The sequence below is a fragment of the Elephas maximus genome, chromosome 12, assembly GCF_024166365.1.
Source record: "Elephas maximus indicus isolate mEleMax1 chromosome 12, mEleMax1 primary haplotype, whole genome shotgun sequence".
NCBI classification, from domain to species: domain Eukaryota; kingdom Metazoa; phylum Chordata; class Mammalia; order Proboscidea; family Elephantidae; genus Elephas; species Elephas maximus.
In genome coordinates, this window is record NC_064830.1 from 30,535,500 (window position 1) to 30,563,305 (window position 27,806).

The 27,806-nt window shown below is 37.7% G+C and overlaps 1 protein-coding gene across 3 annotated transcripts in view; it reads right to left on the minus strand.

Moving 5' to 3' along the window:
* Nucleotides 1–27,806, minus strand: part of NBAS (NBAS subunit of NRZ tethering complex) — a 452,886-nt gene that overhangs the window by 33,215 nt on the left and 391,865 nt on the right. For all 3 annotated transcript variants that reach the window (XM_049903481.1, XM_049903480.1, XM_049903479.1), the window contains one exon: nucleotides 4,693–4,832. In XM_049903481.1, coding sequence (XP_049759438.1) covers nucleotides 4,693–4,832 — 140 coding nt within the window. The remainder of the gene's footprint in view (nucleotides 1–4,692; nucleotides 4,833–27,806) is intronic.

The following is a 27,806-nucleotide window of genomic DNA, read 5'->3' on the forward strand; positions in this document are numbered from 1 at the left end:
ACCAATGACTCCTTCATTGCAAATACCTTCTTTCACCAACATAAACGGCAACTATACACATGGACCTTGCCAGACAGAACACAGAGAAATCAAACTGACTACATCTGTGGAAAGAGATGATGGAAAAGCTCAATATCATCAGTCAGAACAAGGCCAGGGGCTGACTGTGGAACAGACCATCAATTGCTCATATGCAAGTTCAAGCTGAAACTGAAGAAAATCAAAGCAAGTCCACGAGAGCCAAAATATGACCTTGAATATATCCCACCTGAATTTAGAGACCATCTGAAGAACAGATTTGACGCATTCAAGACTAGTGACCGAAGACCAGACGAGTTGTGGAATGACATCAAGGACATCATCCATGAAGAAAGCAAGAGGTCACTGAAGAAACAGGAAAGAAAGAAGAGACCAAGATGGATGTCAGAGGAGACTCTGAAACTTGCTCTTGAGTGTTGGGCAGCTAAAGCAAAAGGAAGAACTGCTGAAGTAAAAGAACTGAACAGAAGATTTCAAAGGGCCTCCCGAGAAGACAAAGTATTATAAAGACACGTGCAAAGAGCTGGAGATGGAAAACCAAAAGGGATGAACACGCTCGGCCTTTCTCAAGCTGAAAGAACCGAAGAAAAAATTTAAGCCTTGAGTTGCAATAGTGAAGGATTCCATGGGGAAAATATTAAATGACGCAGGAAGCATCAAAAGAAGATGGAAGGAATACAGAGTCATTATACCAAAAAGAATTAGTCAATATTCAACCATTTCAGGAGGTGGCATATGATCAGGAACCGATGATACTGAAGGAAGAAGTCCAAGCTGCTCTGAAGGCATTGGTGAAAAACAAGGCTCCAGGAATTGATGGAATATCAATTGAGATGTTTCAACAAACAGATGCAGCGCTGGCGGTGCTCACTCGTCTATGCCAAGAAATATGGAAGACAGTTTCCTGGTCAACTGACTGGAAGAGATCCATATTTAAGCCTATTCCCAAGAAAAGTGATCCAACTGAATGTGGAAATTATAGAACAATATCATTAATATCACATGCAAGCAAAATTTCGCTGAAGATCGTTCAAAAACGGCTGCAGCAGTATATTGACAGGGAACTGCCAGAAATTCAGGCCAGTCTCAGAAGAGGACATGGAACCAGGATATCATTGCTGATGTCAGATGGATCCTGGCTGAAAGCAGAGAATACCAGAAGGATGTTTACCTGTATTTTATTGACTATGCAAAGGCATTGGATTGTGTGGATCATAACAAACTATGGGTAACACTACAAAGAATGGGAACTCCAGAACACTTAATTGTGCTCAGGAGGAACCTTTACATAGATCAAGAGGCAGTTGTTCGGACAGAGCAAGGGGATACTGATTGGTTTAAATTCAGGGAAGGTGTGCGTCAGGGTTGTATTCTTTCACCATAGCTATTCAATCTGTATGCTGAACAAATAATCTGAGAAGCTGGACTATATGAAGAAGAACAGGGCATCAGGATTGGAGGAAGACTCGTTAACAACCTGCATTATGCAGATGACACAACCTTGCTTGCTGAAAGTGAAAAGGACTTGAAGCACTTACTAATGAAGATCAAAGACCACAGCCTTCAGTATGGACTACACCTCAACGTAAAGAAAACAAAAATCCTCACAACTAGACCCATGAGCAACATCATGATAAACGGAGAAAAGATTGAAGTTGTCAAGGATTTCATTTTACTTGGATCCACAATCAACAGCCATGGAAGCAGCAGTCAAGAAATCAAAAGACGCATTGCATTGGGTAAATCTGCTGCAAAGGACCTCTTCAAAGTATTGAAGAGCAAAGATGTCACCCTGAAGACTAAAAGGTGCGCCTGACCCAAGCCATGGTATTTTCAATTGCATCATATGCACGTGAAAGCTGGACAATGAATAAGGAAGACCGAAGAAGAGTTGATGCCTTTGAATTGTGGTGTTAGCGAAGAATATTGAATACACCATGGACTGCCAAAAGAACGAACAAATCTGTCTTGGAAGAAGTGCGGCCAGAATGGTCCTTAGAGGCAAGGACGGCGAGACTGTGTCTTATATACTGTGGACATGTTCTCAGCGGGGATCAGTCCCTGGAGAAGGACATCGTGCTTGGCAGAGTACAGGGTCAGCAGAAAAGAGGAAGACCCTCAACAAGGTGGACTGACACAGTGGCTGCAACAATGAGCTCAAGCATAACAACAACTGTAAGGATGGCGCAGGATTGGGCAGTGTTTTGTTCTGTTGTGCACAGGGTCGCTGTAAGTCGGAACCGACTCGACGGCACCTAAGAACAACAACATATGCATGCGAAAGCTAGACAATAAATAAGAAAGACGGAAGAAGAATTAATGCCTTTGAATTATGGTATTGGAAAATACTGAATACACCATGGGCTGCTAGAAGAACGAACAAGTTTGTGTTGGAAGAAGTACAAACAGAATGTTCCTTGGAAGTGAGGATGGTGAGACTTCGTTTCACATACTTTGGGCATATATTAGCAGGAGGCACCAGTCCCTGGAGAACAACATTATGCTTGGTAAAGCAGTCAGTGAAAAAGGGACAGATCTTTAATGAGATAGGCTGACACAGTCACTGCAATAATGGGCTCAAACACAGCAATGACTGTGAGGATGGCGCAGGACCAGGAAGAGTTTCATTCCGTTGTACGCAGGGTCATGATGAGTTGGAACTGACACGATAGAAGCTAACAATAAGAACAGGAATACACTGGATGAAAGCTATGAAATCTTTCATAAATACAAATCTATTATCCTTTCTATGCCTTCTCCTACCAGGGGACTGAAAATGCAAAACCATAGTCTCTGAAGTCTCAAAGTTGGTACTAGTAAATTAGCAGTCATGTCAAGCAAATGTCTTTGTTTTTAACCTTATTATATTTACTGATGACATTCAATCACTACCACACTACCTGTTCTTTTCTCTCTCTCTTTTTCCCTTCTTTTTTTCTTTCTTATTCTCTCTCTCTCTCTCTGGTTATTTTGGAAATGACAAAGTCACACACTGGATTGTCTGAAAAGTATTTTTAAGACCCTCTTAAAGGATCCCCTCAGACATTCTCCTATGGCGAGCACCAGTTTGAGTCAGGATGCAGTAGGAGAGGACAACTTTACTTTCCCTCTGAGTACTCCTTAGGCAGAAGAAATCAGCAGATGCTTTGTTCTGCTTCTAATGATTTAATAGTTTTATGAAACACAGGCTAGCAATTTACAAATATTTCATATGTGACTACAAAAATAAGAGTGTACCTTTAAGAACTAAGATTTTTTTTTGTTTCTACAAATGCATTACATGTTTAAGTGAAGCTGATTTTGCTTTTTTGGGGTATATTTTACCATGAAAAAGCGAGTGGCTTTAAATGGTCAGTGTTTTATATTATCATCTATGAGTCTGCTTAGAAATAGATTCTCAGGTCCACTACAGAGCACTGGGTTCAGGAAGTCCAGCATGGGACTCAGGGATCTGCCATCAACAAGCTCCTGAAGTAGCTATTCCAAGACAGCTGGGAACTACGTGCTCTCACAAGTAAAACTGAAGGTTTTATGATATGAGGGCCTATATTGTAGAGTTTCAAACAGCGAAGGTAATAATCCATTCTTAAAAGTACATGCCAGCATGCTGTCTCCGTCAAAAATAATGGAGATCTAAGCTTTTTTTTTTTTCTTTTCTAAAAACACTTGGTTGAAAAACAAAACTAAACAAAACAACACTCACTCTCCTTGGTTAGCTTCAGAAATTTCTAACAGTCTTATTCTAGAGTTAAGGTAGAGTCTTTTTCAGATGTTCTTCAGCAATGCTAAGCTACTCACAGAATAATTTATTTTCAGGCAAGTATCATTTTTAACTTCTGAAGTGTGGAGAAGCGCACTGGCCCAAGGGACCAAGCCCAGTCCTGGAGCAAATGGGCATTTGGAATACAGGCACTGGAACTCGTAATTTTTGCCAACAAGTAGCAGCAGTTTATGATAGCCAGCATATGTGCTTCGAGGAAATCTGGCCACTTCTTCCAAAGGCTAAGGGTAAGTTATGTGGCTGACAGCACAAGAAGTTGTATGAAAACCCCATGCAGCTATGAATGGCAGCTGCAAGCTCAGCAGGACAGAGATGAAACAACATGGGCTGTGAAGGTAGCCAGAAATTGGTTAGAATTCTGACTCCTTCACTTATCTGTATGACGCCCGATGTTATTTAACTTCTGCATGTCAATTATCTGTAACATTACCTTTTCTTGTAGGTTTGTTGTGAGAATCGTTGATAATACATGTAAATTACACATAATGTTGTATGTTTTCAATACATGAGAATTAGTCATTTATTCCATACAAATTCTCAAGTTAGCACTACGAGGTGTATGTATTAAAAGGCAGTCCAAAAAACTCTCGGCTGAAAATACTGGGACACAATTGTTTTGTTGACATCATAAATAGGATGCTATTACTAAGCATTGCCTGAGACTCTTGAATAATATATTTGGGTTCAGGAGCAAGGAGAAATGGAAAAACATTGTAGTATTTCAAAAAAACAAAAAACAATTTCATTTCCTTTAAAGGCAAATACTGACTACATTATTATCCTTTCACTGGCTCTTTTGAAGGTACTGCATTTTTAGAACAAAAGCCTAGACAAAGGAAAGCTAGTTAGGCTAACTTTATGTTAATACTTACACATCTTCACTTTTCATAGGTGGCCAGGCTTGCAAGAGTAAAACCAAGTGCTGAAAGTCAACCTCATGGTAACTGGATTCTAGGAGCTCCGTAAAGAGAGAGTAGCGGTTCTCTTCATTTTCAATGTCTGTTACGTCTACCTGTATACGTGGAAACACACACTTGAAACTAGTGGCAAAGCCTACTGAATTGGTTTACCTAAGAATTCTAATTTGATTATTTTGATTAAACATTGTTATTTGAGAAACTTTTATGACGTGCTGAGGGAAGATAAACAAAATCCAAAACAAATATACAAAAAACAAACAAGAACCTTCAAAAGCTCTTGGCCCTACTCAATTTCAAATATTTATGTTAAAAATTGTTTAAAACAACAAGATCACAGGAAAGTTCTTAAGATCCTTTTAGCAAAACTTTAAACAAGCAGGTTTCCATAGCACTGGCTTACAGGAATTTGATATTTGTTATGTGAAAATACTGAATGGTTTGATTTAAAATTTTAATATTTCACTATATAAACATTAGCTGAATATTTTCAAGTTTAAATTATCCTAAGTATATTTTTCATTGTCACTTTCTGCATTGTGAGTACTTACCTTCATATTGTCTAGAAAATTCCTCTAATTTGAAATTAAAGATTTTATTATAGTGTACTTATCATATGATTTTTTTTGCTATAAATAAAAATAAATCTTTTATTCACATCTCTGTCTCTAATGTGAAAGAAGTTTCTGTCACATACAGAGTACTCATTTTTTTTCTCTCACTGACTAACTGAATGATGTTACTTTTACATTGCGGCAATCCTAAAACAACTCATATCTTCAACACCTCTGTGGATGAAAATGCTTGACTATTTTATGTTAAAAGGTAATTTCACATGTAATAGCAAGCCAAGTGCTGGTTCTCCAGTTTCATAACCTCTCTTAATGCAGATTCTCTACATTTGGGTACACAGACATTTCATAAGACTCAGATGATGATACCTTGAAAGGATAATGAGACTAGATGGCCACCTATATATTTGATAAATTGTCTGCATTAGTACTTTCCCAAAAGATTTAATTTAATGGACACTTTGGCTCTGATCCCAAAGAGTGATCTGAAAAAGTCACACCATAAATTTTTTATTTACACAAAAATTGATATGTGCTGTAAAAGTACTGGTTGTCACAATGGGAAGCCCTGTTCACAAAGTGACCAATCAGATCTCCCCAAACCTGCCTTAAAGTGCCATGCCATTCTCCATGAAATAATAATCAAAAAGCATTTTGTAGTTTTTGAAACAATTTCTAATACAGTAAGTCACTTGACCCCTATAATACTTCTGTGCAGAGGACAACATTGGCAGTATGAACCTCACTTTACAGATGAGGAAACAGTCTCACCTGTCCCAGATAACATGGCTAGCAAATGGCAGAGTCAGGACACAATTATAATCAGATTAGGGTGTTCTGAACTTCGAAAAAACTCAGAGAACTCAGTAACCAAGAATAAGCTTTATATTACTTAAATTGGTATACTAATTGAGAGTTTGGGAAAATTCTCTGGACTACTTATGGAAAAATGTTAAAAAATCTCAAACTGAAGACATCCATTACCTGACCTCACCTCCTTCAACTAGCCTCCAGCCACAAGGGCCTTTCTGGCGTTTTTGCATACATCATGTACATTCCCACCTCAGGAACACTGATCTGTATCCTCTCCCTACCACATGTTTCTTCCAGAAATCTATATGGTTCATTTCCTCATTTCCCTTAAGTTGTTCAAATGTCATCTTATCAGGGAGGTCTTGCTTAGTTACTCTAACCAAATTAGTGCCACTCTCTGTTTATCTCCCGCACCCTGTTTTATTTTTCTTCTTAGGACTTAACAACTATGTGACATATATTTATTTGTTTATTGTCTTTCTTCTTCCATAAGAATGTAAGTGTCCTGAAACGAAAGACTTTTATTTGTTCACTGGTTTATCCCCGTTATTCAAAATATGCCTGATATAAAGTAGATGTATATAGTTGTTCCTTGGTATCCATGGGGGATTGGTTCCAGTACCCCCACGGATACTAAAATCCATGGATGATCAAGTCCCTTATACAAAATGGCCTACTATTTACATATAACCTATGCACATTCTTTCATGTATTTTAAATCATCTCTAGATTACTTATAATACCTAATACAGTGGAAATGCTATGTAAATAGCTGTTATACTGCATTGCTGAGGGAATAATAACAAGAAAAAAAAGTCTGTACGTGTTCAGTACAGATGCAACCACCACAGTCCTAACTATATAATACACATCAGCAATGATGCAATTTTTCCCCCCGAATATTTTCGATCTGTGATTGCTTGAATCTGAGGGCCAACTGTCCTAACTACTTGCTGAGTGAACGAACAAATTAGTGAATGGGCATATGAATGAATGAAGACAATATGTTGGTTATAAAATATTTTAGCATACTGTTGTTGTTGCTAGGTGCCCTTGAGTCCATTCTGACTATAGCGACCCCACGTACAACAGAACGGAACATTGCCCACTCCTGTGCCATCCTCACAATCATTGTTATGATTGAGCCCATTGTTGCAGCCACTGTGTCAATCCATCTCCTTGAGGGTCTTCGTCTTTTTCCGCTCTCTACCAAGCACGATGTCCTTTTCGCTCCTGATGACCTGTCAAAGTATGGGAGACAAAGTCTCATCAGCTTCACTTCTAATGAGCATTCTGGCTGTACTTCTTCTAAGACAGATTTGTTCGTTCTTCTGGCAGTCCATGGTATATTCAATATTCTTCTCCAACACCATAATTCAAAGACATCAATTCTTCAGTCTTCCTTGTTCACTGTACAGCTTTTACATGCACATGAGGTGACTGAATATACCATGCTTTAGGTCAGGCATACTTTAGTCCTTGAAGTGACATCTTTGATTTTTAACACTTTAAAGACATCTTCTGCAGCTTTTCCCAATGCAATGCGTCTTTGATTTGACTGCTGCTTCCACAGGCGATAACTGTGGATCCAAGTAAAATGAAATCCTTGATAACTTCAATCCTTTCTCCCTTTATCATGATGTTGCATATTGGTCCAGTTGTGAGGATTTTTGTTTTCTTTATGTTGAGGTGTAATCCATACTGAAGACTGTGGTTTTTGATCTTCATCAGTAAGTTCTTCAAGTCCTCTTCACTTTCAGCAAGCAACGTGTGTCATCTACATATTGCATGTTGTTAATGAGCCTCCTCCAATCCTGATGTCCTGTTCTTCTTCATAGAGTACAGCTTCTTGGATTATTTGCTCAGCGTACAGATTGAGTAAGTATGGTGAAAGAATACAACTCTGACACACACCTTTCTTGACTTTAAACCATGCAATATCCCCTTGTTCTGTTTGTATGACTGCCTCTTGATCTAAGTACAGGTTCTTCATGAGCACAATTGAGTGTTCTTGAACTCCCATTGTTCACAATGTTATCCATAATTTGTTATGATCCAGACAGCTGAATACTTTTGCATAGTCAGTAACACACAGGTATTTGTATTATTTGCTTTCAGCCAGGATCCATCTGATACCAGCAATGATACCCCTCGTTCTACATCCTCTTCTGAATCTGACTTGAATTTTTGGCAGTTCCCTGTCCAAGAACTACTGCAATGGCTTTAAAAGATCCTCAGCAAAACTTTACTTGTGTGTGATATTAGTAATATTGTTCAGTAATTTCTTCATTCAGTTGGACTGCCTTTCTTTGAAATGGTTACAAATATGGGTCTCTTCCAGTCAGCTGGTCAGATAGCTGACTTCCAAATTCCTTGGCATAGACAAGTAAGCGCTTCCAGCGCTGCATCTGTTTGTTGCAACATCTCAGTTGGTATTCTGTCAATTCCTGGAGCCTTGTTTTTTGTCAATGGCTTCAGTGCAGCTTGGACCTCTTCCTTCAGTACCATCAGTTCTTGATCATATGCTATCTCCTGAAATGGGTGAACATCGACCAGTTCTTTTTGGTACAGTGACTCCGAGTATTCCTTCCAACATCTATTGACATTTTTTGCATCATTTAATATTTTCCTAGTAGAATTCTTCAATATTGCAACTCAGGGCTGGAATTTTTTCTTCAGTTCTTTCAGCTTGAGAAATGCTGGATGTGTTCTTCCCTTTTGGTTTTCTATCACACCTTTGCGCATTTTATTATAATAATTTACTTTGTTTTCTCGACCTGCCCTTTGAAATCTTCTGTTCAGCTTTTTTACTTCATCATTTCTTTCTTTTGTTTTAGCTGCTCTATGTTCAAGAGCAACTTTCAGAGTCTCCTCTGACATCCATTTTGGTCTCTTCTTTCTTTCCTGTCTTTTTAATGACTTCTTACTTTCAAGTCCTTGATGTCATTCCACAACTCATCTGGTCTTCAATCATTAGTGTTCAATGAGTCAAATCTCTTCTTGAGATGGTCTCCAAATTCAGGTGGGATATACTCAAGGTTGTACTTTGGCTGTCTAGACTTGCTCTAATTTTTCTTCAACTTTAACTTGAACTTACATATGAGCAATTGATGGTCTGTTCCACAGTCGGCCCCTGGCCTTGGTCTGACTGATGATATTGTGCTTTTCCATCATATCTTTCCACAGATGTAGTCGATTTGACTCCTGTGTAGTCCACTGGTGAGACCCATGTGTACAGTCACCATTTATGCTGCTGAAAAAAGGTATCCGCAATGAAGAAATCATTGGTCTTACAAAATTCTACCATGTGATCTCCAGCATTGTTTCTATCACAAAGGCCATATTTTCCAACTACCAATCCTTCGTTTCCAACTTCACATTCCAATTGCCAATAATTATTAATGCATCCTGATTGCATGTTTTTTCAATTTCAGACTGCAGAAGTTGATAAAAATCTTCAATTTCTTTATCTTTAGCCTTACTGGTTGGTGCATAAATTTGAATAAGTCATATTAACTGGTCTTCCTTGTAGGCATATAGATCTTATCCGATTGCTGACAGTGTTGTACTTCAGGATAGATCTTGAAATGTTCTTTTTGACGACGAACACAACGTCATTACTCTTCAATGTGTCATTCCCGGCATAGTAGACCATATAACTGTCTGATTCAAAATGGCCAATACCAGTCCATTTCAGCTCACTAATGCCTAGGGTATCTATCTTAAAGTGCTCCATTTCATTTTTGACAACTTCCAATTTTTCTAGATTCATACTTCATACATCCCACATTCTGATTATTATCGGATGTTTGCAGCTGTTTCTTCTCATTTTGAGTCATGCCACGTTTGCAAATGAAGGTCCTGAAAGCTTGACTCCATCCACATCATTGAGGCTGACTCTACTTTGAGGAGGCAGCTCTTTTCCAGTTGTATTTTGAGGGCCTTCCAACCTGAGGGGCTTATCTTCCGGCAGTATATCAACAATATTCTGCTGCTATTCATAACGTTTTTGCCAGCCAATTTTTTCAGAAGCAGACTGCCAGGTCCTTCTTCTTAGTCTGTCTTAGTCTGGAAGCTCAGTTGACACCTGTCCACCAAGGGTGACCCTGCTGGTATTTGAAATACCAGTGGCAAAGTTTCCAGTATTAGAGCAACACACAAGCCCTCACAGTACAACAAACTGACAAACACGTGGCAACAGGCTGGTATCAGATATTCATGGAGCTACCATAAAATATTTGTTCATTTTGTTAATGGAGATAGATGTACGACTAAAAAAAAAAAAAATGGTGTCAAGAGGGAAATTACTAAAAAGGACCCAGAGATGGCATGTTTATTGACATTATGTCTAGACCAATGATGCCTTGTGATTATGTAACTTCAATGAAGTTTCCCTCCTTGAGCCTTATTTTCCTTATGTGGAAAATGGGCTCCAAAAATTTCTTGTCTCAGAAGTTTTGAGGACGTGCCTTAAAGTCTGAAGCTGGGAAAAGGGCTGTTAAATGGCTGACATTTTTTCCTTGCATTGAAATTTGAGTTTTTACATAAGAGTTTATTTGTAGAAAAGTTTTTACGCTTAAAAAATATTGAACATGCAACTACCACAGCTACCACCACCAACTGCTCTGATGGGGATCACAGTAGAGGGTCCTAGGCAGAGCTGGAGAAAAAAGTAGAACAAAATTCTAACTCACACAAAAAAAGACCAGACTTACGGGCCTGACAGAGACTGGAGAAAATCTGAGAGTATGGCCCGCGGACGCCCTTTTAACTCAGCACTGAAGTCACTCCTAAGGTTCACCCTTCAGCCAAATATTGGACAGGTCCATAAAACAAAATGAGACTAAAGGGGCACACCAGCCCAGCAGCAAGGATTAGAAGGCAGGAGGGGACAGGAAACCTGGTAATAGGCAACCCAAGGTTGAGAAGGGTGAGTGTTGACATGTCATGGCGTTATTTAACCAATGTCATAAAACAATATATGTACTGTTTAATGAGAAATTAGTTTGTTCTGTAAACCTTCATCTAAAGTACAATTAAAAAAATGTTCTTATTAAAAAAAAAGATTCATAATGCATCTTAGCTGGATAAAGGCTCTGACATGTCTTGTGAAAAAATAAATAAATTGTTTTGAGTTCTGCTTAAAAAAAAAAAAAAAAAACTGAACATGCAACTATCACAGCCTCCACTAGACTGAGTCCAGTACAACTAGATGGTGCCCAGCTACCAGCACTGACTGCTCTGACAGGGATCACAAAAGAGGGACCTGGACAAAGAGGAGAAAAATACAAAACAAAATTCTAACTCACAAAAAAAGACCAGACTTACTGGTCTGACAGAGACTGGAGAAACCCCAAGAGTACGGCCCCCAGACACCTTTTTAACTCAGTACTGAAGTCACTCCTAAGGTTCACCCTTCAGCCAAAGATCAGACAGGTCCATAAAATAAAACAAGACTAAATGGGCACACCAGCCCAGGGACAAGGACAGGAAGGGAGGAGGGGACAGGAAAGTTGGTAATGGGGAAGCCAAGGTGGAAAAGGGAAGAGTGCTGACACATTGTGGGGTTGGCAACCAATGTCACAAAATAGTATATGTGTTAATTGTTTAATGAGAAACGAATTTGTTCTGTAAACCTACATCTAAAGCACAATAAAATATTGAACAACCATTGAATGATAAGTCTCTGATGTTCCTCGCAGTGCCAATATTTCAGTTTCTGTAATTTACTGCACTATAATTTGTAACATGGAAGTTTCTCCTTTATGTGAAATGCAGATTCTATATGGGTTATTTTCTATATGGATGCATCCCATGAAAAGGAACAGAATAAGAAAAAAATTATTCATGTTTTAAGTATCATTTAGATTCAATTTGTTTCTTTTCAGCAACCTTAATAGCTTATTCATTTTTAGAATATGAACTGTATCATGAGGGGAGGAAAGAGAAAAGAAAAAATAAATTAAACTGTTATATGTCTGTTTTTATATTAGTGTACAAATAATAGTTTCCATTAAAAAATATGTTTGTTAATAAAATTCTTTGTATAGCAACTTTCTCATTTGTACCCAGACTTTTTCTTTTTTTGTGGCCTGGGGACTTTTTCTTCTTTTTTTATTCATTTCTTTTTCCTTGTGTAGTTCTTTTTTTAGAATTTATTTGTTGTTGAGACTATACACAGCAGAACATATACCAATTCAACTTCTACATCTACAATTCAGTGATATTAATTACATCCAAGTTGTGCAACCATTTTTACCCTCCTTTTTTGAGTTGTTCCTCCCCCACTAACATAAACTCACTGCCCCCTAAGTTTCCTAGCTGACCTTTCAAGCTGCTGTTGTCAATTTGATCCCATATAGATCTTAAAAGAACACAATGTTTAAGGCAGACTTTCTTTACTAAAACTAGCTGAGTTAAATAATTGTTTGGTTTTAAGAAAACTTCAGGAAATATTTTTGGTTTAAGGTTTAAAGATTACCTCAGGGCAACAGTTTCAGGGGTTTGTCCAGTCTCCACAGCTCCAGAAAGTCTAGAGCTGTGAAAATTTGAAATTCTGTTATACATTTTCTTCCTTTTGATCATGATTCTTCTACAGAATCTCTGATCAAAACGTTCAATAATGGTAGTTGGATACCATCCAGTTCTTCTAGTCTTTTGGCAAAGGAGGCTGTTGTTCATGGAGGCAATTAGCCACACATTCCATTTCCTCCTCCTATTCCTGACTCTCCTTCTTCCTCTGTTGCTCCAGGCAAATAGAGACCAATTATTGTATCTTGGATGGCCACTTGGAAGCTTTTAAGACCTCAGGCACTACACAACAAACTAGGAAGTAGAACAGAAGCACTAAACACATTATTAGGCCAATTACCTGGGATGTCCCATGAAACCATGACTCTAGCATATACAGATTTTTAAGAATGTATCTTTGTCAGGCAACATTTTCTTCTGAATGTCCACCAATAATTTCAATCATTCCAGGGTGTATTTAAAATACAAATGTGAAAAACATGATAAAAAAATTATCCACTTTGTGTATACATTTGCATACTCCCTCATATCATGAAGGATTTCAAATGGTTTATCTCTCAAGAATGCAGCTTTAAGTTCTCTACCATGGCAGCTGAAAAAGCTCTGCTTTATGTAAAAGAAAAGGGGTCTAAAAATGGAACTTGAGCACATCTTTTTTATACACACAATAAGGAATATACTTTGTTGGACAATCATTATATATTTGATACACAAGAAGCATTAATCTTGGATTTGTGTCTATGTATTTTTTTTTATTAAAATATTTAATAAGGAAATGTTAAAATTATTTTATTTATCATATCCTTTGAGGTTTTTGTTGCAATAAATTCTGGACACCAAAGTTCAAAATCAATTTTTGTGTAAAGGAAAATAAAAGATAAAAAACATGCCGAAAACTTCTGATCTCAAAAAGTGACTTAGACCTCTTTTTCCCTGCTGCTCTCTGCTAAGCACAAGTATAAACCATGGATATAATGAAAGAAACAACCAAAGGTGGACTCTGAAAGATGATAAGAAAAAGTCAGATTAGTTTGGGACCCAAAACTGAAGGAACAACAAAGTAGCAGGGGGTCTTGCATTCCCCCCGCAACAGAAGATGGCCACCCAGGCTCAGTGTTTCTTGACCCCTGACCTGGCAACCTAAGAGATCCCCAGGTAAACTCACTCTTCCCCTGGATTCAGTGGGTATGCCTCTGATAACAGGTGAGTTAAAAACCATGGGCAAAGAAGACTAATTGAAAATAAGAGGTGGCCAGGGAAGCATATTCTTTCCCTATTAGACTTCAGACTCCTCTTTTACACCAAGAGTTACTGACAAAGGTGGTAAAAGGCTTCCAGTCACAACTAGCGGCCCAGTGCTAAATGCCATGGTCCCAAGGCTCTCTGGCCTCATCTGGAGCCTCATCTGGGTTTATTGATAAGGGATGCCACCACACCCTTCTCCATCAAGTGCTGTGTAGAGCACCTGCCTAGGGAGTCCTTTCTATTCCCTTAGGCAGCACCAGGGGCCAGTGGGAGACCCAATGGGAAAAAATAAAACAAGCTTATCAAAATAACACCACAAAATCTCTGAAAATAAAACTACTGTTGGAAGTACAACCCACAAAAGTCAGTCAAGACCTGCATGGTAAACCTAAACAGGGTGACTGCTGGATAAAATAAAAGATTTAAATAAAACCTAGAATCTCCTAACATAACAGACAAAATGTCCACAATACAACTAAAAATCACCCGTCAACGTAAGAATCAAGAAAATTACAATTTGAATGAGAAAAGACAATTACTTGTATTTTTACACAAATGACCCGTGTCTTCTCTTTGTTTTCCAACCACTTTCCCCTCCCCCCTAGGTATTTTGGTAAGTGTGGTCATGCCCATTTTTTTTTAAACAATGATATGGAATAGTTGGCAAACAAACATAAAAGGTGCACAATATTTGGGTAAAAATATGGTAACTGATGCCAACACTGACATGAACCAGATGTTGGAATTATCTAACAAGTATTTTAAAGTATCATTAAAATACTTCAATCATTAATTACAAATCTTGAAACAAATAAAAAAATTAAAAATCCCAACCACAACAAAAACAGATGTTACAAAAATAACCAAAAGGAAATTAGGGAACTAAAAAATACAATAAAAGAAAAAAAAAAATCTCTGCATGGGCTCAATAGTCAAATAAAGGTGAATGAAGATAGAACTAGAGAAATTAAGGGCAGAAAAACAGAATTAACCCAACTGAACAAAAGGGAGAAAAGAGGTTAAACAAACAAACAAATGAAGAGAGCCCATACAAACCTCCAGATACAAAAACCTGAGCTAAACTTAAAAAGGTCACACTCAAAGAAATCTATACCAAGACACACCACCATTAAGCTTTTGAAAACTATAGACAAAAAATCTTGAAAGCTGGCAGTGAGAACAAGAGATTACCTATAGGGGAGCAGCAATCTTAATGACAATGGATTTCAAATGTGAAACCACGGCAGCCAGAAGAAAATGCCATAATATTTTTCAAGTGCTGAAAGAAGACTCCCAAATGCAAATTCTATATCTCGCAAAACTATCTTTTAGAAATAAGAGGGAAACAGAAATGCTCTCAGACAAAGGACAACTAAAAGAAATCTGTTGCTAGCAGCTCCACCCTTAAAGATTGGCTAAAAGAAGTTCTTAAAACAGAAAGGAAATAATAACAGAAGGAACTTTGAAGCATCAGAAGGAAGAATGGAAAGGGCAGAGAAATGGGTAAATAGAACAGACTATCCTTTTCCTTATGAGTCTGATAAATCATATTTGACGACTGGAACAAAAATTATAACACCACCTGATGCTCAAGTCAATGATATTTGAAAGTGGGGACAATAAAGGATTCTAACCAAAAAAAGATTTCCACATTAAACTCTAAGGGATCTTGCCTTATTGAATTCTCAAGAGTTAAACGGTCACCTTTCTGGCTGTATTATTGCCAATACAAAATGTAGATGATCAGTAAATATTTGCAAGATCAAAACTACATTTAAATTAATACTAAGATGTTATTTGCCATTTTCACTGTGTTGACATTTGCACTGATGGTACAAAGGCCTGGTTGGCAAACAGCAGGCTCCTTAGCATGAACCAAGGCAGTGGCACCAAACTGTGGGAGTGGTCATTATATTCTTCACTGCCACACACTCACAGTTTAAAAAAAAAAAAAAAGTTTCACTTAGGAATGTCTAATAAAATTATTAATTTTATAATTTGATTTATTAATTTAAATTTTGTTAATAACATTCATTTAACATTAAAAACATATCTTTTGAATATTCTGTGATAAAATGGGAAATAAGCATAAAACACTTCTGCATATTGAAGTATGATGATTGTCTCAAGGAAAACCACTGTGTTTTTGAGCTGTGAGTTGAACTGCCCACTTTTTTCATAAGACACCATTTTTACTTTAATGAACAAATGACAGATGAACTATTGTTATTCAGACTTGGATATTTGGCAAATATTTTCCCCAAAATGAACAATGTGAGCCAATAACTTCAAGAAAAACAACTGACAGTATTTGTTGCCAATGATGAAATTTGAACTTTTAAGACAAAATTAGAACTCTGACAAATTCGTGTTTGCCACCATGAACTTGACAGTTTCTCAGTAAGTTAAAACACTTTTCTCATAAAATCAATACATGGTGATAATGAATGTGAATTTTTGATATCATATAATGGAATGAGTCAATATTTGGAAGATCTGCATAACTTAGTAAACCAAAATTTTTCAAATGATCGTTGCGTATTACAAAATCATGCAAGGTTAAAAGAGCCACTGAAAGTATAAGACAGGTCAATGGATTTTTTTATCCCCTTGGTATCAGTATGAAAAGTTTGTTGATATGGCTTCAAACTGCACATTTTAACAAACCTTCAACAACAATCACTTATAAAGTTCTGATGCAATATCAAAGAATATCCACAATTATAGGAAAAAGCTCCTCCCCTTTCCAACTACATATCTGTTTAAGCTAAATTTTCTTTATATACTTCAAGGAAAACAAAATTAACTCAATAGATTGAACACAGAAGCAGATAATGAGAATCCAGCTGTCTTTATTTCAGCTAGATATCAAAAAGATTTCAAAATTATGAAACAAAAATTAAAAATTTGTTTTGTCTTAGAAGATATAGTTCTTTTCAAAAATGTTATTAATCTTAACATATAATGTGTTTATTTTTAAATAATAAATACATTTTTTAACTTTCTCATTTTAAATTTCTAATATAGTAAATATCAATAGATATAACCCACATAAACAAAAGTTCTTTGGGGTCCATAATGCTTTATTTAAGAGTGTGAAGAGTTCCTGAGACTGCAATACTTGAGAACCACTTGTCTAAAAATAACCTATATTCTAAAGAAAAATATGGACCATTTTGGTAAGTCAGTAACTGTAAAATTTTCAACACATTCAGTGGAAGATACTTAATTCTAGACTAGGTTAGTGAACTCACAATTTAAGGAGACACTTTCTTACCTCCTGAGTGAGTCTTCTGAGGAGCTATTGCTACCCCCATTTATAATATACCACTTGAAGGGGAAATTCTAGCCCTCCCATGTTATTCTCAGCTTTAGTTCTAAAAATCTTGTCCCAATTTACTCCTTATAATGACCAGTGTCCTAATTTCTGATCTACTATTTCTTCTCCCACTTTTACTTTGCTCAGGACTTAATCCGTTTCTTTATGTTTCCTTCTAGCCTTTCTTAGAACCACCAATTGGTTTACCGAATATATACAGATATGATTCAAAGGGAAAGGCATTTCTCATGAGAAGTAGATTATGGAGATCAGCAGTTTGAGCAAATTAGTTGTCTTCCTACGTTGTGAGACATATAAAAATAATCACATAAAAGTGACATTTTTACTTTCTTCATTTTGATAGAACCAAACCCATTGCCATCAAGTGGATTCCAACTCATAGCAACCCTATAGGACAGAGTAGAACTGCCTCGTAAGGTTTCCAAGGAGCGCCTGGTGGATTTGAACTGCTGATCTTTTCGTTAACAGCCACAGCACTTAACCACTATGCCACCAAGGTTTCCTTCATTTAGATAGGCATATAATATTACACGAAGAAAGTATTAAGTCGTTGCTCTGCAAACACAGTAACTTCAATATTTAAGGAAAACCTTAGATATCTTGTATCCTGAGACAATTTCTTTAACCTTCTTCAAGTGCAAAAGATAATCTCATTTAAAAGAACATACCAGAATACCCCCTGGTTCATACCTCCACTCTGATCCCCAAAGGTGGTTGCCATGTAGTTGTAAGAGTCTGTAAACATATTGATGTAGACGGCACCCTGAATGCGTAAGGTGAGGAGGACACTCTCCAGTAGGTTTGCACACCATGCACACCAGCTGAGCCATAAGCTCTCTAACAGTCAGTTATGTTTCTTCTCAAACCTGTTTATGCCAGTTGAACTTGTTATTCTAAGTCATGTAATTTAACTCAACATTATATAAACTGATGAAATTTAAGTGCAAAAACAAAGACTTTCAGCCCTGAAAACTAAGCTGAAAGCTTTAGAAAAATTTAATTCAGGCTTGTCACATAAAAAATTGCTATAGATGTGGGAAAAACAATAAGACTGGTTACATAAAACACTGTTTTATAGTGCTGGGTGTAGGCAGAACGGCTGTACAATATTGGGAAAAATCACAGAAATGTAGGAGAATTGCTTTGCAAGTTCTTAAACTGAAAATAAAAAAAGAGCTTATAGTTTTTGAATTTTTCAAAGCAAAGGCCTTACCTCTTCAGTAAATATTTGGTAAATACATGCTCATTTATATTTTTTAGTTTCACATAAAATGTCTGAGGTACAGATATATCCTTTTTTATATTCTCCACTTTAACATACTTAAGTAATTGACTCACGTGGTAGTTAAGAAGGTTTTTATTATAACATATTCAGTTTGATGAAGGCCTTAAGAAACATAATTTGCAGTGTTACAACAAAAGAGAAGCTAATTTGATCTCAGGAGATCAGAAAAAGTTTGTGTGCAAGGTGGCATTTGAGAATCGCTCTGAGGAAGAGTAGAATTTGGATATGAAGAGGTGAGGGAGAAAAGACTGGGGGTGGAAATGAGAGAAGTCAATGGAGGGATTCTTGAGGAACAGTTCATGGTAAGTGAAGGTGAACTGTGGTTGATATGGTGAGAGAAGTTTGCTGGGGCCAGAACATGAGGACTACTGGGGGCTTGGGAACATCACATATGTGTAAAGTATTGTGAATACTAATTTTAGTTCCTTTGTGTTAGCAGACAAGAGAGAGAATTTAAAAAGATGAAAAAGACTTCTCATGAGATGTCCCTTCAAAGTCAAGGATAAGGAAACGATATCATTTTATGCCTTCGATGGCACTGGGGTTACTGGGTATGTCGTTGAAGAGCCCCAGTGGAGAAGTGGTTAAGACGTCAGGCTGCTAACCAAAAGGTCGGCAGTTCGCTCCTTGGAAAGCCTATGGAGCAGTTCTACTCTGTCCTATAGGGTCCCTCTGAATCAGAATTGATTTGAGAGCACACAATAACAACATGTTGTTGTTGGTTGCTGTTGAGTTGATTTTGACTCATGGCGACCCCATGTGTGCAGAGTAGAGCTTTTGGAGGCAGAATGCCTGTCTTCTGAGGCATCTCTGGGTGGATTCAAACTGCCAGCCTTTCAGCTGGTAGTCAAGTGTTTAACCGTTTGTACTACCCAGAGACTCAAGTCACTTTACTAGATGCTTAGCTTTCTCCCTCTATTTATCACAGAGGTTAAATGTGAAACTTTTTTCCAAAGATTTTTTTTTTTTTTTAATAGGACAAAAAATAACTTTTATACAGAAGAAATTTTGGAAATTAAGTAAAATGGTCAGAATCAGACCCAACATATCTAGGAGATTCTGAGCTATCACCTAGATATTTGATACAAAACATTAAAGAAAACAGGAAGATAACATGCAAAAAATTAAATGAAATGTTTCATACTCAGTGACGGTGAACCTACAGTAGCAGCTTATGTCCACAGTAAATAGCAAGTAGGAATATGTTCATCATGTAAGACACTTTCAACTGGCAAAGTTAACATAAATAAATACACAGATAGTGACCAGTCAACATGAAAGACTTGCTGTCTTCTACTTATAAGATCTTAGAAAGCCTCTTCCTGGTGGAATGTGAGATGGTAGTGGAGAAAATGTTTGTTAGAGATGGTGATTCTAAAGGTTTCTTAAAGCTCTGGTAATCTATAGTTCTGAGATACTGGTAAGTGTAAAATGGAGGGATGTCAGCATTCTCAAGAATTCTCTAATGGAGGAATGTATGGAAGCAGGGCTGCTAAGTCTACATTTCTATTCAAAAACTCTAGCTGTGTGACTCTACACATACCTGAGCTTTAATTCACTCAACAATAACATGACAGGGAGACAGGGGAGGCTTTTCACAGAGTTATTAGAAAAATTAAAGCAGATAAAGTATGGAGGGCACCAAGAAGAGTGCCTAAAAAAAAAAAAAATACCCACTGCTATCGAGCTGATTCCAACTTATAGTGACCTTATAGGGCAGAGTAGAACTGCCCTATAGGGTTTCCAAGAAGCAGCTGGTGGATTCCAACTATCAACCTTTTAGTTAGAAACCAAGCTCTTCACCACTGTGCCACCAGGGCCCCAGAAGAGTGCTTGGTGCTGGACAAATTCTCAATGTTATTTCCCTTCACTTTGAACTGGTGACTCCCAGGGGTCTCTGATTCTCTCCCTCCACAGTGAAATCATTACTGAATTTTTTTATTATCTGAGCTGTCTATCAAGAATTTCAGTTCTGCTTTTACTAGAAGCGATAAGAGACGTGGGCTTATCTCCACTGCTTGAAAAAAAGTAAGAGACTTCATACTTCTGAGAAAGAAAGTTTCTGTACCACTACTCCCCCAGGCCAACCACCCACCTGAACATTAAATGAACAGACTTTATCCCTTACATCTTATGAGTATGAAAATGATAAGGAAGAGATCCTTTGCCACTGTGACTTATTTCTTTGGTTCAAGGCCATGGAGTTGATTCTGAAAGTAACATCTTTAGAATGAGATAATTTGTCAAGGCTTTGTGAAGATTTTATCCTACTGACAAACTAAAGATTTTATCCTACTGAAAAACCAAAAACCAGGAGGCAGGGCCAAGACGGTGAAGCAGTCAGATGCTTTTGGTGATCCCACTTACAACAAAGACACACAAAAAACAAGTGACACTATTATATTTATGACAAGCTAGGAGCCCTGGGCATCAAAGGCAAAGTTAGAAAATGGACTGAGCAGCAGGGGAAGGAAGATACAGTTCAGAAGCAGAGAGGAGTTGCTGGGCCTGAATCAATGGGAACCCTCAGGCACCATTCCCTGGAGCGAACAGAGCAGGGCTGGTGGTAGCGTTCCAGATGCAACTTCTGCAGGGAGAGACAGCCAGCCGTAAGCCTACTCACACCTCCAGAACCTGAGAAAAACGGCGCTGCCGGCAAAAGCTAAGTACTTGCATATATTTTACGGCGTCCTCAGACCCCAAGCCAGCTTCAGTGGCTGTCAATTTCCCTGGGCCTGAGGTAGGTCCTGCTGAGCATCCTGAGCCATTCTCCTGGTCTTGGAGAACAAATAAATTCACAACTGGGGGAAAAGATAATCTGTCAGCTCCACTAAGCAGGGGAGCTCAGGACAAAAGTGGCTCCTGTTCATAAATAAATGGTCTGTGAACTTTGAATACCTTTCACCCCTGCATGGACTTGTGCAGGCCTATTTCAGGAGAATAGGCCCTTGCTGGCAGACTGCAATTGTTTCAGGTGTATGGTAGAGAGGTGGGTGTTTGATGTTTGGCAGCACTTCACTTATTAAGCAGGGTCCTCACCTACCCACATCATGGGCCTAAGGACTGGTGGCACCAACCACGTCACCTAGCCACCCACGACACAGGCCCAAGGAAAACTGGTACCTCCCAGTCCTTACAACCAAAAGCACTGGGTCCCCACAGTCTGTCTGCAGAACCCACCCACCTGTGCACTCTAGGGAACAGGGACATGCTTTCCTCACAGACATGTGGGGGACTGTTGTCAGCCCCTGCCTTGCTCAGAGCGTGACCCCTTACTGCAACCAGATACCTGTACCTACACCAATCAACCCTGCCCCTCTAAGACTCTAGGACACAGTCTGTACCACACATTTGATGACCAACTACCTGGACACCTGAGCTGAATCTATACAAAAAAAGCGAATCGACTCCTAGGCTCATATATGAGATAACAGTTCTAGCCATCTGGTGAAAGGATGTTAGAGCTTCAAAGGTGAAAATAATCTAGCTAGCTCACTCAAGCACTCCACTTGGGCATATGAAACAAAACAAAGCAAGAAGCTAGGATACAGTAAGCAAACATAAAATAAACTAATATAATAACTTATAGATGGCTCGGAGACAACAGTCAATATCAAATCACATAAAGAAGCAGACTGTGATCACTTCAACAGGCTCTCAAAACTAAGAATCGAGGGATCTTCTGGACAAAGGTGCCTTCCTGGAATTACCAGATGCAGAATACAAAAGATTAATATACAAAACTCTTCAAGGCATCAGGCAAAATGCAGAATAAGCCAAGCAACACACAAAGCAGATGAAGAAATTAAAAAGGTTATTCAAGAACATATTGAAAAATTTAATAAGCTGCAAGAATCCATAGAGAGACAGCAATCAGAAATTCAGATTAACAATAAAATTACAGAATTAGACAACTTAATAGAAAGTCAGAGGAGCAGAATTAAGGAAATGGAAGGCAGAATTAGTGAGATATAAGATAAAACACTTGGCACCAATATATTTGAAAAAAAATCAGATAAAGGAATTAAAAAAAAGAAGAAACTCTAAGAACCATGTGGGATTCTATCAAGAGAAATAACCTATGAGTCATCAGAGTACTAGAACAGGGAGGAATAACAGAAAATAGAGAGAATTCTTGAAGATTTGCTGTCAGAAAACTTCCCTGATATTGTGAAAGATGAGAAGATATCTATCCAAGATGTTAATTGAACTCCACATACATAAGGTAGATTTTAAAGAGAGTCACCAAAACATAATCAAACTTGCCAAAACCAAAGATAGAGAATTTTAAGAGCAGTTAGGGATAAATGAAAAGTCACCTACAAAGGAGAGTCAACAAGAATAAGCTTGGACTACTTGACAGAAACCATGCAGGCAAGGAAGGAATAGGATGACTTATATAAAGAACTGAAGAAAAAAAACGCCAGCCAAAAATCATATATCCAGCAAAACTGTCTTTCAAATATGAAGGTGAAATTAGGACATTTCTAGATAAACAGAAGTTTAGGGAATTCATAAAAACCAAACCAAAAACTACAAGAAATACTAACGGGAGTTCTCTGGTTAGAAAATCAATAATATCAGATATCAACCTAAGACTAGAACACTGGACAGAGCAATCAGATATCAACTCACACAGGGAAATCACACACACACAAAAAAAATCAAGATAAAAAAATGCTAAAAAGAGGGAAACAGCAATGTCATCATGTAAAAAAAAGACAACATTAAAACAATAAAGAGGGACTAAGAAATGCAGTCATAAATCTTTTATATGGAGAGGAAGACAAGGCGATATAAAAAAATAAAAGTTAGGTTAAAACTTAGAAAAATAGGGATAAAGATTAAGGTAACCACAAAGGAGACTAACTAACCTACATATCAAAATAAAATACAAGAAAAAAAATTGAGACTCAGCAGAAACAAAATCAACAACGAATAAGAGGAAAAGACAATATATAAACTACTCAGCACAAAAGATTAAGTGGGGAAAAGAAACTGTCAACAATACACACAAAAACACATCAAAATGACGGCACTAAACACATACCTATCTATAATTACACTGAATGTAAATGGACTAAATGCACCAATAAAAAGACAGAGAGTGGCAGAATGGGAAAAAAAAACACGATCTGTCTCTATGCTGCCTACAAGAGACACACCATAGACTTAGGGACTCAAACAAACTAAAACTCAAAGGATGGAAAAAAAAAATACATCAAGCAAACAACAATCAAAATAGAGCAGGAGTGGCAATATTAATTCCTGACAAAATAGACTTTAAAGTTAAATCCACTACAAAGAATAAGGACACTACATAATAATTAAAGGGACAATGTACCAGGAGGATATAACCACATTAAATATTTATACACCCCATGATAGAGCCACAAGATACATAAAACAAACTCTAGCAGCAGTGAGAAGCGAGATAGACAGCTCCACAATAATAGTAGGAGACTTCAACACACCACTTTCTGTGAAGGACAGGATATCCAGAAAGAAGCTCAATATAGACAAGGAAGATCTAAATGCCACAATCAACCAACTTGACCTCATAGACATATACAGAACACTCCACGCAACAGAAGCCAAGTATACTTCCTTTTCTAGTTCACGTGGAACATTCTCTAGAACAGACCACACATTAGGTCATAAAGCAAGCCTTAGCAGAATCCAAAACATCAAAATATTACAAAGCATCTTCTCTGACCCTAAGGCCATAAAAGTAGAAATCAATAAGAGAAAAAGCAGGGAAAAGAAATCAAACATCGGAAACTGAACAATACCCTGCTCAAAAACGACTGGGTTACAGAGAACATTAAGGATGGAATAAAGAAATTCATAGAATCCAATGAGAATGAAAACACTTCCTATCAGAACCTTTGGGACACAGTGAAAGCAGTGCTCAGAGGTCAATTTATATCAACGAATGCACACATACAAAAAGAAGGGCCAAAATCAAAGAATTATCCCTACAACTTGAACAACGGAAAGAAAGCAATAAAAGAAACCCTGAGGCCCCAGAATAAAGCAAATAATAAAAATTAGAGCAGAATTAAATTAAATAGAGAACAGAAAAAACATTAAAAGAGTTAACAAGACCAAAAGCTGGTTCTCTGAAAAAATTAACACAATTGATAAACCACTGGCCAAGCTGACGAAAGAAAAACAGGAGAGGAAGTAAATAACCTGAATAAGAAATAAGATGAGCGATATCACAAAAGACCCAACTAAAATTAAAAGAATCATATCAGATTACTATGAAAAATTGTACTCTAACAAATTCGAAAACCGAGAAGAAATGGATGAATTCGTAGAAATGCACTACCTACCTGAGCTAACACAAACAGAGGAAGAACAACTAAATAAACCCATAACAAAAGAAGACACTGAAAAGGCAATTAAAAAACTCCCAACAACAAAAAGCCCTGGCCTGGATGGCTTCAGTGCAGAGCTCTACCAAACTTTCAGAGAAGAGTTAACACCACTATTACTAAAGGTATTTCAGAGCATAGAAAGGGATGGAATACTCCCAAACTCATTTTATGAAGCCAGCATATCCCTGATACCAAAACCAGGGAAAGACACCACAAAAAAAGAAAAATACAGACCTATATCCCTCATGAACTTAGATGCAAAAATCCTCAACAAAATTCTAGCCAAGAGAATTCAACAACATATCAAAAAAATAATTCACCATAACGAAGTGGGGTTCATACCAGGTATGCAGGGATTTTCAATATTAGAAAAACAATTAATGTAATCCATCATATAATGATGAAGATCAAAGACCACAGCCTTTAGTACGGATTGCACCTCAACATAAAGAAAACAAAAAATCCTCACAACTGGACTAATAAGCAACATCCTGGTAAACAGAGAAAAGATTGAAGTTGTCAAGGATTTAATTTTACTTGGATCCACAATCAACAGCCATGGAAGCAGCAGTCAAGAAATCAAAAGACGCATTGCATTGGGCAAATCTGCTGCAAAGGACTTCTTGAAAGTGTTGAAGAACAAAAACGTCACCCTGAAGACGAAGGTGCGCCTGACCCAAGCCATGTTATTTACAATCACGTCATATGCATGTGAAAGCTGGACAATGAATAAGGAAGACTGAAAAAGAGTTGATGCCTTTGAATTGTGTTGGCAAAGCATATTGAATATACCATGGACTGCCAAAAGAATGAACAAGTCTGTCTTGGAAACAGCGCAGCCAGAATGCTCCTTACAGCCAAAGATGGCAAGACTGTGTCTTGCATACTTTGGACATGTTGTCAGGAGGGGTCAGTCCCTGGAGAAGGACATCATGCTAGGCAGAGTACAGGGTCAGCGGAAAAGAGGAAGACCCTCAACAAGGTGGACTGACACAGTGGCTGCAACAATAAGCTCAAGCATAACAACGACTGTAAGGATGGCTCAGGACAGGGCGGTGTTTCGTTCTGTTGTGCGTAGGGTCGCTATGAGTCGGAACAGACTCGACGGCACCTAACAACAACAATCATATAAATAAAAGACAGGAAACATACGATCTTATCAACTGATGCAGAAAAGGTGTTTGACAAAGTTCAACACCCATTCTTGATACAAACACTCAGTAAAATAGGAATAGAAGGAAAATTCCTCAACATAATAAAGGGCATTTATACAAAGCCAACAGCCAACATCATCCTAAACGGAGAGAGTCTGAAAGCATTCTCCTTGAGATCAGAAACCACACAAGGATACCCTTTATCACCACTCTTATTCAACACTGTGCTGGAGGTATTAGCCAGAGTAATTAGGCTAGATAAAGAAATAAAGGGCATCCAGATTGGTAAGGAAGAAGTAAAAGTATCTCTGTTTGCAGATGACATGATCTTATACACTGAAAACCCTAATGAATCCTCAAGAAAACTACTGAAACTAATAGAAGAGTTCAGCAGATTATCAGGATACAAGATAAACATACAAAAATCAGTTGGATTCCTGTATACCAACAAAAAGAACATTGAAGAGGAAATCACCAAATCAATACCATTTACAGTAGCCCCCAAGAAGATAAAATACTTAGGAATAAATCTTACCAGACATGTAAAAGACCTATACAAAGAAAACTACAAGACAGTACTGCTAGAAACCAAGAGACCTACGTAAGTGGAAAAACATACCTTGCTCATGGACAGAAGACTTAACATTGTAAAAATGTCTATTCTACCAAAAGGGATCTATAGATACAATGCAATTACAGTCCAAATTCCATCGGCATTTTTGAACAACATAGAAAAACAAATCACACACTTCACTCGGAAGGGAAAGAGGCCCCAGATAAGTAAAGCATTACTGAAAAAGAAGAACAAAGTGGGAGCCCTCACACTACCTGATTTTAGAGCCTACTATACCACTGCCGTAGTCAAAACAGCCTAGTACTCGTATAGCAACAGATACATAGACCAATGGAACAGAATTGAGGGTCCCCAAATCCGTCCACATATGAGCAGCTGATAATTGACAAAGGCCCAAAGTGAGTTAAATGGGGAAAAGACAGTCTCTTTAACAAATGATGCTGGCATAACTGGATATCCATCCTCAAAAAAATGAAACAAGACCCATACTTCACACCATGCACAAAAACTAACTCAAAATGGATTAAAGACCTAAATATAAAATCTAAAATGATAAAGATCATGGAAGAAAAAATAGGGACAACGCTAAGAGCCCTAATACATGGCACAAACAATATACAAACATTACGAACAACACACAAACACCCGAAGAGAAACTAGATAACTGGGAGTTCCTAAAAATCAAATACCTATGCTCATCCAAAGACTTTACCAGAGTAAAAAGATTACCTACAGACTGGGAAAAAGTTCTTAGCTATGACATTTCCGGCCAGCGTCTGACCTTTAAAATCTCAGTGATACTGCAAAAACTCGACTACAAAAAGATAAACCATTTAAGAAATGGGCAAGGGATATGAACAACCACTTCACTAAAGAAGACATTCAGGTAGCTAACAGACACATGAGGAAATGCTCAGGATCATTAGCCATGAGAGAAATGCAAGTCGAAACTACAATGAGATTCCATCTCACTCCAACAAGGCTGGCATTAGTCCAAAATAATAAATGTTGGAGAGGTTGTGAAGAGATTGGAACACTTATACACTGCTGATGGAAATGTAAAATGGTACAGCCACCTTGGAAATCGATTTAACGCTTCCTTAAAAAGCTAGAAATAGAACTACCATAAGACCCAGCAATCCCACTCCTTGGAATATATCCTAGAGAAAAAA